General features: G+C 30.8%; 1 protein-coding gene and 1 pseudogene across 1 annotated transcript in view; one reads left to right on the forward strand and one right to left on the reverse strand.

The window, feature by feature from the left end:
- Positions 1–8167, forward strand: part of LOC132934267 (uncharacterized) — a 59283-nt gene extending 51116 nt beyond the window's left edge. The window contains exons 13-15 of the mRNA XM_061000555.1: positions 925–1737; positions 3550–3794; positions 7005–8167. Of these exons, the coding sequence (XP_060856538.1) occupies positions 925–1737; positions 3550–3794; positions 7005–7457 (1511 nt within the window). The 3' untranslated portion in view covers positions 7458–8167. The remainder of the gene's footprint in view (positions 1–924; positions 1738–3549; positions 3795–7004) is intronic.
- A 6345-nt stretch (positions 8168–14512) lies between these two features.
- Positions 14513–16367, reverse strand: LOC132940733 (uncharacterized; annotated as a pseudogene).
- Between the last annotated feature and the right edge of the window lie 703 nt (positions 16368–17070).

Here is a 17070-nt window from a genome sequence, read left to right on the forward strand (position 1 = left end):
GATTATTACCTCTTGCGATTTTTATCCCCTTTACCCACCCTAGAGAATACATTTATAGGGGAAGGTTATAATTACATGCTGTAAATATGTCAAATTGTACTACAGAATTAATTAAAAATGCAATTACGCGTATAGTTATTAGTTGCATGAGTGTACAAAGTACATATTAAAACACCACTCAGGGCAAGACAAAAATTCAAAAAGGTGTATTATTTATTTGTGTTTGATTTAAATGTGTTATTCACGTATTATTTAGATTTAAAGTTAAATTTACCAACCCTCTGTAAACCATTTTTCTTTAAGTATAAACAGTTAATTTCAATACCAGAACACTTGGAGGATTAATCAGGTTCGAAATAGATTTCTCAGCTTTGTATGGTATATCTTAGGAATCCCTCCTCCATGACTATAATGGACCTGTTGTCCAGATTCTAAATCTAAACTCCTTAGTAGAAATAGGCGTAAGAGTTTTATTTATAGGGAATATTAAATGGTCGATTAATGCTCGACGTCTTCTAGAACCACTCAGTACCCGGGTACCTAATAACACCAGGCTTATATACAAAACACTTTTTATTTGCGTTCAGGTCAGACTTACTTTGCGAGTATACAACCCCGACAACTATAGTTGTCACTTTGTCAGTATACTGACAATGATGATTAGGAATGTTTATTTTTAGTACGCAGATAACTCTTGTTTGTGTTTTTGTTTCTTTTTGTAATTATTAATAATATAAATATGTAGCTACTCGTCGTTTATATTATGTAAAAATAAAAATAATAAATAATAGTATCTGCAGATGAATTATATTATTATTATTATTATTATTATTACTAGGTATATTACTATATATATAAGCGTCACATAAGTATATAAAGTATGTGTACCGATATTTTTAATCGTTAATGTGGGTTGGTTTGCAGATCGAAGGCTGCAAGAGAATGGTGGTGGCGTGGGAGATTTTCGGATGACGCGTGCCATGGCTATTGTGCTGCTCGTAGCCGGGTCGTTGGTAGTGGTCGCTTGCGGAGCGGCTACATTTCTGCGGTACCGTCGAGACGACGACGACGACGACGACAACGATGACGACGACCGGGACAACGGCCGTGGACCCGAACGGACTGTGGTGGACGCAGGCACGGTGTGCATCGCAGGTGCAGGGAACAAGCCGGAAGGACCGGTGCACTGTCAACCGGCCAATGCAGACGGTTGCGCGGTTCCGCCGAACGTCGCGATGCCGAACAACAACAACAACATCGGTGTGAACTTCGGCAATGGCAACAACAACAGTGGCAAAAACATGACTTCGACCGACAACAGCAAGGAATATCACTGCGGTAACGTCGTTGGCGGCCGAGTGGTAGGCGGCCTGCAGAGGATCTGCAGCAACACGATCGGCAGGGGCGGTGCAGTCCCGATCGGTGCATCTTGCGCAGACAGCGGTGGATCGCAGCAGGAAATCGTCTCTGGCACGCCGATCGCGCTCGTGCCGCCTTCACGTGCGTCTCCGACGACCCTTTTGCGCGGTGCGTCGTCCATCAACAACAACGCGCAGCAGTCGTCGTACGGCGCTACGTGCAAGCCATCATTACAGCAGAAAATGTCATTGTCGGCCACCGCCTCCGTCGACCAACCGGTACAGGGCCGGATACCACAGTCGTACCACAGCAGAAATCCGGACATCATACCGGCGCCGCTGATGTCGCCTGGCACCGTTTACAATAACTACAACAGCGGTAACGATCTATTATCCATTATCTACTTTAAGAATAAATAAAAATTTAAAAAATAAAATAAATATTTGCTGTCTTGTATAGAATACATTTTAAACGTTTCCAAGTACAGACACAAATACTTAATTTGAAAAGAATCTATATTTAAAACACGTACCTATTTGAATATTTGGTGAAACTAAATATTAGAGTACAAATACAGATAGGGACTTCAAAAAAGAATTTACACATACCAATAATACTTTCAATTTTTTTATGAACAAAAATGTTACTTTAAAATTGACTTTATCGTAGATGGGAGGAGGAACTGCTGTTGGCATTGCTTTTTCCCCCGTCTCCACCTTAAAATCGACCTATAAATCAACTGAACCAAAGTCTTTTTTAGTATTTTTACGTCTTATATTAATTGTATAAATAATTTTATTGTTTATACCGTATCATTTAGTGTAGGAAACTACAATTTAATCATCTGTTTTAGACAAGTTATTTAAATTGTTGATAGGGTATAAATCATTGTTAAATAAATAGGTTATAAATAGGAATTATTTTACGTTCATGAACTATTATTTGATTTAAAATACAGATACCTACTTTGAGAAATATTTAAAATACTTTGTCCAAGTTACTTTTTTCAAAATTATTTAAAATGCACATTTGAGTACTTGAAAAGTATTTAAATACTTTTACTCGTGTATTTTACCAGCTGGCATCTATTTAACTATGATCAATTGGCCTGGTTTTTGAGTTTTTCTAATGGGTGGGAGTTTCAACTAGTATGAAAACGGTGATAGTGATGGCCTTTGAGCACACCAAAAATCCCATCTTCTATCCTAGGTACATTTATAAATGTATGTTATCATTGTTATCGTTATGCAGTTATCGGTTATCGTGTATTAATAGTCGGAAGTTTACGGTACACTGCACGTTCTTTGAAATAGATACCGAAAAATGAATCCATTTAGCCAAATAGCCTTCTTAAACGCCGCGTACGTGTTCATAATTTATTATCGAAAAGTTTAAAAGCAAAATACTTTTCATCATAATAATAATAGTATAATATGGTAATTATATAAGATAACCGAACATGACCTAATGGCTAATGTTGATTCCAATCACTGAACGAAAAAACGGATAATTTATTCGTGTCGAATACGTGCTTTGATTATTCGTATACCAGATACCTGAGTAGCCTTGTCGTGTAATTCAAAGTCTTATTTAATTTTTTTAATATATAAATTAGTAGATACTATTTGACATTTGTATACAAATTTGACTTTATTGATATTATGTTGGTATAGATAATAATATTAAAACTACCATTTGGGATCGAATTTCGCTTATGATTTATAACACTGCAGTGTTTAATATTTTTATTGTTGTAGTTGTTAAGACGCTAACCTATATTTTTCATTCCACAGACGAAAGTAGAATATTACATTTTTACAAATGTTGAAGTATCTAACAAATAGTTATTTTTATTAATAAACATTTAAAGTTTGGAGAAATGGAGTAAAATGACGGGATACACCGCACGAGTGTTGTGGTCGACTTCTTCGTTCGACAAAATAATAGAAAATAAAACAACCACCGTGGCAAAAATTATAAAAATTAAATTTTCTATAAAAATGTGGGGTTTTAAATATTATTTTTTTAAAAAATTTTCTCAGAATTGTTGTGAATTACCCTGTTCATAACATTTATTCGAAATAGTATTAGGTATTTATATTGTTAGTTAATCACTACTTATTAATATTTTTCTCATAATATAATATTAAATTGCCAATATATTTACAACTGAACCGCGGTTTTCTACAGATCTTGGCGACCCAGCTGACTCCATGACTCTCATCATGGCTTCGTCCACGTCATCATCTCCAATACATAACCACCGTCAACAGCAAGTCCACCACCAGCACAACCGTTACAACAACCCGCCGGGACAATACCACCCGGGCGTCATGACACTTCGTCGGCCCGTCGTTATTAACACACAATATTATGGCGGAGGCGGTGGCGGCGGTGGTAGCACTCTGCAGAGAAACAACCTACAACAACCCGACGTGAGTGACAAAAATCAATATACAAAATACAATTAACTTAACAATACGCGTATACCTAATATTTTATCTGGTACATGTTGATCTGTTAGAAAATAATAAGTTGATTTCGAAGTAATTATTATATTATATAATTACTTCTAACACACAGAAAACGACTTATTCTCCCTCTTATAAATGAAACTACTATATTTCTCATTGGTATATCGTCATAATTACCATGAACGCTTACAAACTGTAGTTTAGTTTATAGAAGTGGTTCCCAAACTAATGACACCGCATTGGCCACGGCTCATATGAAAATAAAACAAATATAATTGTTACCAAGATGAACGAGCCTTAAATGGGTTGTCAATGAGAACTAGTGTTGTTTTTTTTATTTACGCTGCCCATAATTTTCACAGCAGCACACGGAACAAAAAAGTGTACCATTGGCTACAAAGTTTGGGAACCGCTGGTGTATAGCTTGAAATATTAACACAATATGTTAACATCTATTTCGATACTGAAATTAAAATAATATTAAGTGGTAAGTACTTACAACAACTCTGTCGGATTTCGGTGATCAAAACGTTTTTAATTTATCACTAAATTGAGATGGTCCACTCGCCCCTTCTAAGCCATGCAATAATTATTAATACTTACGTCTTTATAAAAGAATAAATTGGTTTGAACTAATTCTGATTTCCATTTTTGATTTTAATCACACTTTACTTTGTTGTGAAAAAGAAAGAAAATAATCATTAATCGTATTCGACATAAAATTATTGACAGTTTTAAAACGACTACACTTTATATAATATTATTTGAAACATAAATTCGTAATTATATAGAAAATGAAGTTGAGTATTGCATACATCTATAATATCATAACAATTATAACTATTAGTAACATAATAATATATTATGTAATATTATAGTGGTGATATATTTTCGTAAAAAAAACTTTTTTACTACACCAGAGTAGCCTGTCGGGTAATATTCATATGAGGTATGAGTTATAGCTAGGTAGGGTAACTATAGGGACTAAATGTCCTAAAAACCTTAAGACATGCATACATTTAAGTGTTTCCTGAAATATCACCGTGTATGCTAAAAAAAATATATTTATAAAACTAATGAAAGTATTCTCGTAAAATACGAGATATATAATCGTTAATCTTGCACAACGAACTTTTTATTACTTATTGTGGATTATCTTCTATTAAATAACCATGTTATTGCGGTGTAACAATGGTCCGGATTGACCAAAAAAAAATAATAATAATAATAATTAATATTCATGTAGCGCGTTATATTGACATGTGCGGGAGGGCTTAGCTATAAATTATAATATATTTTATTTTACACACAATCACACACACTAATGATGATTTACTTAGCACACATTTACAGGACCCACACGCACGCACTTAGAAAATTCCCTACATAGAACTTCTTATAAACGGTCAGTATCGAATCCCCTTGTGGCTTGTTGTCAAAACTATCAATTTCTTAAAAACTGTTTCAACCAACATATTTATCCGAAAACATTTCTAAAAACATATTTGAATTTGTCATAAAGTTTACTTGAAATCGACTTGCTTACATTTTTAACTTCATTTTTTTTGTTCAATATTTTTAATATTTATACATTCATATTATACACATATATTTAAAAATTCATATTATTTCAAATGTAAATATCTAATTTTGAAGGGTTTAGTGCCTAGAAGTTTAATTTTAAATACGTAAAAGAAAAGTAGTTTTCAAGAAACTTCGTGATGATTTCAAATATTTCTTGCCCAGGAAATTTCAATGGGGAGGGGGATGTATAAGTAAAAATCAATGTTGGGATTTTATAGCAGTTGAAGTTGCAAAAATATATGCACTATAATATTACTTTAAAGTTTAATGTTTAAATATCACTAAATATGTGCTAAAAATATTCAATAAAACAACAAAATATTTAAAAATTGGAATTTTAAAAGTTAAAAGTAACGTTAAGCACAAGTTAAGACGCGACAAAGAATAACCACTACACGTTCAACCGAAAACACATCTAGTATAGTAAGTAGGTACGATTACACAATAGTCGACTGTATTAATATTATAGTATACACCTAACACCTTCAATACTCGTTCGTTGATAATCACAAATGACAATAGGTCCATCAAAATATTAGATAATAACAAAAGTTTAAAATTAAAACTAAATACCAAATTCAAAATTATGCGTCAGAGCGTCCGTGTAGTGAGTCTATTGTACATTTGTGCTTAACCTATATTTACTTTTAAAATTAGACAATAATCAAAAATACGTTTATTAAAATGTTATTTCATAATATATGATCAATTTTCTTTAAAAAAATTGGTCAAAATGCAATAATATCTTAAAAAGCACAAAAATAACACTAAAATCTAAAAAATCTCTTAATATGCAAAATAAAATGTTCAATTTCAGTTCCCTGAATTACGAAACACATTTTAAGCGTACTCTGCTATCTCTTATAAGAAATATGCAAATGCTACAAAATCCCTACCCTGGTAATAATACATTTAAATGAATTGTGGTGTAAAGACACGAATAAGGGGATTTATGGGACAATGGTTAGGGGGGCATAAACCCTACGCCCTCCCCCCGTGCACGCACTGATGTCTTCTAAGGTTCTATCCTATTAACAGTACCTAGGTATAGCGGGTACAATTGTATGCTTATAGTATGGTCTATTTTGTTAGAAAACACAGCCGAGATCGAATCCCATTTAACAACCATGTTATTGTGGTGTAACAACGGCCCGGATGACCCGAACGGTAACGATCTAAACAAATACTTACAATTTACTTTGTATGAGTACAACATGACCTAATATTTACCATATCTTAAAATATCATCGGATTATAGGTATTAGGTAATATAATATAGTATATATTATACTCATTACTCATCCTAAACGATGATTTTTTAAACCAATTTCAACAACAAACATGCAATGCCATGTGTTTATAAAAAAATTAATAAAATAAAATATGCAAAAATGTTTACTAAAATGTTCCGGTATATTATGAAACACATTTCTATACAACTTAGACACTTAGTAGTTAGTTGTATTTTAAATTATTAATGAAAAATATGTAAATTCCCGTAAGCCCGTGTCATAAGTTCATAACTTATAAAATATATTATTAATTACATCGTGCATAATAATATCACGTGTTTACGCTGTCAAGCAGCCGATCGTCATGGTCAAAGGCGTCTCAGTGGGAGCTGTCAATTATCCGGCGACGGCGTCTTCGGCCGCGGCTTACTGCACCCTCCCACGTTCCTCTTACCACCACCACCACCAACACCACCAAAACCACAACCTGCACAACCACCAACATCATCATCAACAGCAACAGCAACACTGGCAGCAGCAGCAGCAGCAGCAGCAACAACAACAGGCGCATCACCCGCAGCAGCAGCAGCACCAACTTCCCGCTAACCTGGAAGTGGACGTGGTCGAACCGCCGCCGCCGCCCTGGCCACCGCACAATCTCACCGGCGCTTACCCGGCGACTGTGATCGTCGTCCCGTCACCGCCGTTGCCCTCACCACCGGTACAGCAGTCGACGCCGGCCGCCGCGGTCATCGTTCCCGCGCCGGACAAACCTCAAGCGGTCAACAAACGAGAGAGCGCAGTATGACGACATCGGAGCACGGATGTTTGAACGATATATTATAAAATATAAAATTATTATTATTTTACTGTTATCGAATAGAAAATAGTTGTAAGTATAATATAAAATTATTATTCAATTTCGTTCATTTTGTTTGTATTACTTTTGTCGTTATTATTTCGTTTTCGTTATTGTTGGAATTTTTATTTCGGCATGTAAATTATTATTATTATTATAATTAATTGTTTACGACTTCTTGTACCATACTATACCTGACGTGTGTAAAATCGTACACGCATATATTATACACGCACCCATATACACACCCATACCCATGTCCACTCACACACATACGTTGTTCACTTGTTTGCACCAAATTTATAATTTCCCCCTCCACCCAAAAAAATTTCAACACAGTAAGCAGAACATGTTTTTTTTATATATTATATATTATACAAATATAAAATACAGTCGTATACTATAAATAGTAGTAATGATAAAATTATTATTATTACTATTATTATTATTATTATTATTATTATTATTATTATTATTATTATTATACAATAATTATTATTGATATTTAATTACAAAAAAAGATTTTTATTAATACAATTGTATTCACAATATGTTCGTTAATTTTTTAATTCTGTACAAATACCATAAAAAAAAATTAAAAATATTATTATTGCATTGTATTTATAATAATATGTAATAAAGTTTCATTATTTCAAATGTTTACGAAAAAAAGTACATTCATATAATACTATAGACATTATAATAAATTGTAAGTTGTAATATATATTATTTAATAATATGTCAATAATGCCGTTATGCCATTCGAGTAGATGATGGTATACTATGGTAGCATGTGGAAGTTTGGGCTGTGATGAGGTAAGTGAGGGCGGCGCCTCACCTAAGAATATAATAACCTGGTAGTTAGTTTTAATACAAATTGTTTTATTATTATATTATGAAAAGTAGAAAAAATATTGTAGTACCTAAGTCAAATTACATTTTAGCATCAAAAATAAAATCTACATTTTTTTACAAATTGAAATATTTAACTTTAAAAACTTGAAAATGTTTTAAAGTTTTCGATTTTTCTGTTTGGTATTCTTTATAATTTGTATAGATACTATTTGTGAATTTATTATTTGTAAATAAAATAAAATATAATTAATTTTACTTATATATTAATTTAAATTTGGCTCAATTTAAATTAATACATTGGTGACTATTTAAATCAGTGAATAAATATGTCTAACTCCGTGTCTTCAGGAAGTGATCTATATGATCAAGATTGAATAAAAACGTAGTACAGAGTGGTCACGTGCATGCAATTTTACTGCAGTAAAAGTCAAGTAAACGTAAAGCCATTAAATGTGCTGACTGAAAACAATAATCGTATTGCGATGATAACACCGACGAACTTCATTACAAATTATTTATGAGGATGACAGCTAGGTCAGCCGTCAGGTAATAGTAAGTAGGTAGTAAGTTAATGATGTAACCCTGGTCCCATATTTAAGGGGACTCGGGTTAGCAATAATTGCTCCCTGTGGTACTTCTCAGGGAGCAGGATAATGTTTGTAAATTAGTGGAATTTATTATTGGCCCTCCGATGCGATGATGACAAAAATGGTATTCAACTTGTAATTCATTGCTCCAGCAAATTGAATTCCATAGAAGAAAAAATATTGGCCATTAGGGCGTCGGAGCCACTGCGTTTTTTAATACAAAAACATGTCTCACTGAAAAAACTCAATCCCTGTAGAATCGGATTTCGTTGATTCTTTTTTTATTTAAAAGAAGACAATGCTTCGCAGGTAGGATCAAAGCCCGATTTTCAAAATTATAATTATGGAAGCTAAATGTACACTTAAATATGCATTTGAATAATGCACAATATTTGTTCTTTTTCAGATGTATTTTTCTACCACTATTTAAAGTAAAATAAAAAATCAGCATTTGACCCAACCAGGAAAATGTTCTTAAAAAAATTAACGAAATCCGACTAAGTGCGTGAGAGTTCTTCCTGTGAAGTTATTTTCGTTGATATATTACACCGTATCAACCTCTCCCCCTAAATAGGTATCGAGCTGTAGATTAGTAGAAAAGTATTATAATTAAGGTAGTAACTATATTATATATTATAGTTTTCAAATTTTGTAGCATTTTGGAAAATTAAAAAAACCGACACCGACACTTTTAAGGATATGGTGTGTAAGATTAATGGTGTGGACGCTATAAAATAATCAACTTTTTAAGTTTGTTAATCTTAACCAGTTGGTGGTATATCGTTTTCTAATTTTGAAATACTAACTTCTAAAACTATATTTAGCTTTTAATGACAATTATAGCTGATCTGGGTATTAGTGTCGTCTCCATAAATGCAATATTTTAATTTAGTTAACATTGTAAAATAATAGTAGTACAATTAGGCAAGGCTGGGCAAGTAAATGATTTTTTTAAACTAAGTTAAGTTAATATGCACCAATATCAAAAAGTTAAAAGTTAATTTAACTATAGGTTAACTCAGTTAAGTTAAAAGTTATACACACTTTTTATTAAATTAAAAAAAGTTAATTTGATAATACAACGCTAGCGTACTTAATTTTTTTCCAACCCAAAACTAAATTATAGGATATAGTGTTAATACTTCATACAGTATATTTCCATATAAGTTAGATTCGAATGATGTACATTTTTAACTTTAAACAATTTACGATACATATTTTTTGACATGAAAACGAAATAGACTGAAATAGTGAAATATTATAAAATTAAAAACAAAATAAATTAACTTAACTTACTTCATAAAATGAAAAATTAACTCGATAATTTCACGTTAATTAAGAAAGAAATTTAGTAAGTTAACAGTTAAGTTAACGAAAAGCCAAAAGTAACTATTTAAGTTAAAAAGTTAAAATAAAATTAACTTTTTAACTTAACTTTAACTTTTTAATTCGTTAATGCCCAGTCTTGCAATTAGGTATGAAGTTTTTATTACAATGAAATCACAATCATTCGGAAATTCTATATTGGGAAAAACACCCTAAATAATATTTTTATGAATGAAATGATACATTTGCATAGTGGAATAATAAATTGCACTATAGTGACAGTTAAAACAGTATCATCCGTGTTGGATGTTCTATTCATTGTTTGAAATTGTGTTTAAAATGAATGGATTTTACCAAAACAATTTGAACGAAGAATCACAGAGTACAAATTATTATAGATTTACGTACGAACACAGTTAAAAACATTATGATAAATAATAAACACGTTCAAATATTACTTGCGAATCCCAAACTCCTAGGAAATGGAAACAATGTTTTTTTATTTACTATAATGAGAAGTTGTGAGGTGTCGCACAAACAACCAGTCAATGGTACGCAGAATACAAAATAACCACTATAATTTAGTGTATTATCTCTTAAAAAATTACAACTACCTACATTGTACGTATAGATGATAATTTTAATTATCTATGATTGTACGTAGTTATAATCAAGGCTGGGCAAATTAACGATTTTTTTAACTCGTCAGGTTAAGTTAATTAGTTAATATAAGAAAAAGTAAGTCAAGTTAAGTAAACTCATGTTTTTATTATAACTTGGTTAAGTTGAAAATTAATTGATGAAAAAAAATAAATATGCCCAGCCTTGATAATATTGATATTAGGTATTTTTAAACTATTCGCATAAGGTAAGTATGAACAGTACAAAATTCTACAATTACCGAAGACATATTATAAGTACAGTCGTAAAAATGTAGCATTTTTTTTGTCCCGGGCCCAATTGATCCTCGATACGGGCTTGATTGGATGGCCTTATTGGCGACCTTATTAAACTACCTATAGAAAATAAAAGTATACCTGTAGACCTGTAATAATTAAAAATTAACAATTGCAAAAAATTAAAAAATTATAACTTATGATGCCCTATACATAATAATATGCACGGCAGCGGTAGCCTACCAAAAAAATTACAATTTTCTAGTGCTCCTGTCCGCTAAGCGTACAGTTGTCAAGTATTATAAATTTGGATACCTGTATGGTATTTTTAGTTTACGTACCTAATTGAAATATTATTGTAAAACCCCTAAGTTTCCAGACTTGATTAACTTGGGCCTAAAAAATACGATGTTTTGCTAAAAACAATTAATAATAGTATATTGTGTGGCAATGATGGGAAGTGAGCTATTTCAGTCGCGACCCCCAAGACTAAAATTGCCTTCCCGCACAAACCACACATACTATTTTTTGTCTCGCCTCGGCGTTCATCGATCACGCCATAATGGCAAAGATAATGCAGGGATCTTTGCAACAACCAGACTATTTCACGAAAACAATTTCATGAAAGAAACGTTTTTATATTATATTAAGCGTCTTGCATGCGGAGGTTATAACATATCTGTATAAAATTAACTCAAGTTAACAAGTTAAATATGTTAACAATTTAAGTTATTAAATTAAAATTAAGTTTCCAAAAAAAAGTAACGAGTTACTTAACTTAGTTAATATTAACTTAATTTTAATTTTTTACTCGATAATGCCCAGCCTTGGCTATAATATTCAAAGCAAAATAACAATACCGCAATTAAAACTACAAATCGTGGAGTATAAATATTTTCAATTTTGAATCAGATGTTCAAAAAAAATTTTTTCCCAAGAGTTATTTTAATAATTTCAAGTAATAACGTATTTCTCGGGATCAGACGCGATGTGTGGCGTATGCGTTAAAATGTCACTAGGTAATGAGTTATGGTTTACAAGAAAACTAATTAAGTAGGTACATGAACGTCGAGACCTGTATACAATTATATGAGTAGGTACATATTATAATATATTATAAATATAAATATTATTTAAATATATAATAATAGTTCAATGTTCTTTTTCATTGTATAATATTATGACAATGATATACATAATATATGATTATATATTTATATCCAATATGGCTCGTATTCGTAATATGTATAATGTATATGGTATAAAGTATATATTGTATGTATATTGTATTTGTTTATACATCAATAGACAATAATCACAAATTTATAACTATTAAATAATAAATATTAATTATTATTACATGCGGGTGGGCATTAGTCATTACTAGTATACACTGGATACAGGCTATCTACAAAATTGAAAATACCTATATTATGTCTATACGTCATTTTCCCATTTATTTTCTATGATATCTCTAATAATTCTCAAGCCAACAAAATTATAAATCAATGGGTCAAATTTAAAATGTAACTTTATTTTAAGAAATCTGTATAAAATTAACTCGAAGTTAACACGTTAAATATGTTAAAAATTTAAGTTATTAAATTAAAATTAAGTTTCCAAAATAAGTAACGATTTACTTAACTTAGTTAATATTAACTTAATGTTTTAACTTAATTTTAATTTTTTACTCGTTAATGCCCAGCCTTGGTTATAATATTCAAGGCTGGGCAAGTTAACGATTTTTTTTAACTCGTTAAGTTAAGTTAATATAAGAAAAAGTAAGTTAAGTTAACTCATGTTTTTTTATAACTTCGTTAAGTTGAAAATTAATTGATGCAAAATTTAACTTAATTAAAAATTTAATTATTTTCGAATCTATAAGGAAAATTCAAAATAGATTACCTACCTACAAAATGAATAACAAATATGGAATTTATATCAAGCTCAGATTTCTGTGCCCATGTGGCCAACCATGTAGTATGCTTAGCAGTATTTAGTATTTACTGTATTATTTATAAAGTATAAATACAATCAGCATAATAAGAGACAAGAGTATATAACATACATAAACACATAACATAATAATATTACGTTTGAATACATAAAATAATATTTTTATTTATATTGATTGTTGTTTTTTTTATGAATAATTTAAGGTCAATTTTCTTTAATATGTTAATAAAACCTTATCAAATACTAAATAGTAAATTCTAAATTATAATTAAATTCTAATAAGTAATGGGTACTTGATAAACATAAAAAAAAAATATACATTTAATAGATTTTATACTTACCATATATTATAGTCTAAGTAGTAAGTAAAGTATAACTATATAAGTATAATATATAATATTGTCTGTGGTCGAAGATAGCCAATAGGTACTTATAGACTTTAGTATTTACTTTAATTACATATAACATAATCATTATAGTTAAGTTATTTCATGGTTATGGATTATAAAAAATAAAAATAAATATAGAAACTTACAACTAAGAAGTACATTTATTTTAATTCTTTAACCCTAAATAAAAAAACATTTTTGCATTAACCAAAACATCACTTTTTAATATTATAAATACTTATTATATTTTAACAACTATGTCATTTCAAAATTGTTGTCACACATTGAACCTCTTCTTTTTTCAAAAAGTTGACCTCCAGCACTAAACAGCCGTTTCTACAGGTGCCGATGATGGTATTGCAGTGTTATACTTAATGTAGACCTTTTTTAGTTGAATTAGTAAATCAATTGGAAACTTTATACTAGAGTTAGAATTGTAGTCAGAAATCAAAGTATGTATATCAGAATTATCAATAACATTTTCAGTATAGGAAAAAGTAAAGAAATTATCTTCTTCATCGCTAATATCAGTGTTATGAGCTGAAGGCTCAGTAGAAGTTTGAGAAGTTTGAGAAGCAGTAATGTTGTGTTCTTGAATAAATTCAGAACTCACAAAATCAATGATATCATCTTTAGTTTCAATTCTATCTTCTGAGCTTACCCAAGTCAATTTAAATTTTGGGACTAATGCTGAAGAAACTTTAAGAGGTTTGGACTGCATGTAACTATTGAATCTGAAATCAAATTTAAATTTAATGTACCATTGATATTTGCTCAGAATTTTATTTTATTAAAACTATGTAGACTTTAATGTACTGATTTTATATATATAATTTAATTTGCATTTTTGAAAGCCAGTACTCCCACCGCGAGGGCTTGATACTTATGTAGTAATGCTCAACAGTTTATAATTAAAACCAAAAAATTGTATTATAATAAATTATATGTGTATTAATATCTATTTTTTTTTAAATTATATATTTAATACATTAATTTTACCTTTTTTTTAATCCATTTTTGAGAGCATTAACTAATGGTCTACAGTAATTTAAATTGTTTAATTCATTCAATTCTTTTGTTACGGCTGTTATAGTTGGTAAAAGATACCCAATACACACATGCTTTTCCCCTTGTAACACATCCAATGCTATGGAAATAGGTTTCATTACCTAAAAAATAATAGACAACATTTATATTTATGGATCAAAATTCAAAACACACATAAAATTAATGATTTTGGTATAGGTACCTAGAATCTTGGTAACAATAAATTACAATTGTTGAACTAATAATTTTAAACATTTTAATTTAAAATTATCAACATATTATTGTAAAATTTACTTTTTTTATTTTAAGATTCTGAGAAAAAAGTTGAAAATATACTAGATACCTTTTTACAAATATGAATTTATTCATTATTGTAGTAAGTACTTGGTGGTATTTAAAAAATATGAAAAAGTCAATGCAAATAAAATACATTACCTAAATATTAATAAACTTATAAAACAACATTTCATTATTCAACAGAAATACTTTTTGTTTTGAATTATGTATAAGCATAAATTATAATACCTTGCAATACTCAAGTAAGAATGACACGTCTCTTTGAACTACAAAAGGAGGTAGTTGAACTACTTCAAACACTTTTTCCACTTTGGTTAAATTGCCCACAATACATTTAATAGCATCGTAAAAAGAATTCCATCTAAAAATTAATTTAAAATAAATTGTTTCAATATAAAACATAACTATATTTTTAAAATTATTCATTTATGAATAATAATATAACTTGCCTTGTGGCATTTGGTGTTATGAGATATCGTCCAAGAATTTCTTTGATTTAATCAGCGCACTGTGAAGACTGATTTTGTTTATTGAAAATTGCTTGACATTTACTAAATACACGTCGACTGTGAACTTTATATGTATTATCTTTTTCAGCTTCTAGGATATCTACCGTAGCTATTAAATTTAATGTATGTGCTGCACACCTTTGGTGTTTAGGTAATTTTATTTCTGATGAATCATCAAAATCATCACCATTATCAAGAATATCCGCTATGCTTATGGTTCTCAATGCTTCATCATTTTCAGGTTTTTCAATGACCTTATTCCTTCCAGTACTACATCCACTCAACCCACTTCTATCACTTTCATTAGTGTTATATACTCTAAAATAATTTAAATATTTATTTAATTCAAAACAAATACATCTATAATAGATACTACTTACTTGAATGCTTTTACAAAATGTGCTGCATTGTATGTTACAGGCAGTGTGGTTTTACTTTGTAAGTCAAATTCAGTGAGTACTTTATCAATAAGTTCTGCAATTGCATCATAGATATGTATGTCCTCCCAACATACGCCTGCAAGCAAGTGCTTCTGAGTTACGCCCTAGTGTAGTAGGATTAAGCCAATGCACAGTAAATCCTATAAAAGACCCGAAAAAAAATAAAATAAAATGTCTATTTTAGCAGGTATTATTTACTAATGTATTGTATTACCTGTGAACAATTCTCCAGCAATCAGCAGTAATGCAAATATAATCTATTTTGAACAATTCAGTTTTTAATTCTTCAATCATACCATTATATAAACAATTTATATCTCTCATTAAATTTCTCCTACACATTGGTATTTTATTAGAAGTCAATTTACAATAGTTAATGAACGCAGGATGTTCAATCGTAGAAAACGGTGATACAGTGTTTATAATAAGCTTTAAATTTTCTCGGTCAAATTCTTTTTGAGTAAGTTTTTTAGAAACTTGGCCAACTTCAGATAACTTTAACTGTTTATATGGTTGCACAGAAATACTGTTATTTAACTTCCTTTTACTATTTTCATAAATGTATTTAATTCATTTGGATGTACATGCTAAAAAATTGAATTTAACATAAAATTATTGTTTATTAGTACTTAAATTTATTTTATTTACCTCATCACTAAAACATATATTTAATTGAATAAATATTAAATTATAAGGTATGTTTATAATATGTAACCTATGTAACAGAGCCACCGGTGGTGAAACTCCGTCACGCTAAAGAAATTATACTCGGTTGATTTCGAGTAATCAGTGTCTTTATTATTTTACATATATAAATAATGTTATATAAGGTTTGGAGATGATGGTTCACGTCCGCGTGACCGCATGGAATGGTTCACGGGGTTGTGACCACCTTGACAATAAGGGAATGAGTCGGTTACAATCAGGGAAGATCCGGGTAGATACGTCCGGCCCGCTCAAATAAGTGGCGTTGGCTCGTATACCCGGACGGGCAGCGTGGCCTATGCAGGCGCGCTCGGGGGGATTTATCCGTGAGTTCTACGAGTGTTGAACACGGGTCCGGGTTTATGGAATCCCGTGACTCGGATCACTTGGCGTGGCTGAATCCTCCGTGTGTCCGGCGAATCTTCGTAGTCCTCGGTCCCCGTACGGAATGTGAGCGGCAGCGTGGGTCGATTATGCGCGTTCGTATTATTCGTTTCGGTCGTTGTATCTAGTCCTCGGTCCTCGTACAGAATGTGAGCGGCACCGTGGATCGAT

This window comes from Metopolophium dirhodum, chromosome 1 (assembly GCF_019925205.1).
Source record: "Metopolophium dirhodum isolate CAU chromosome 1, ASM1992520v1, whole genome shotgun sequence".
NCBI lineage: Eukaryota > Metazoa > Arthropoda > Insecta > Hemiptera > Aphididae > Metopolophium > Metopolophium dirhodum.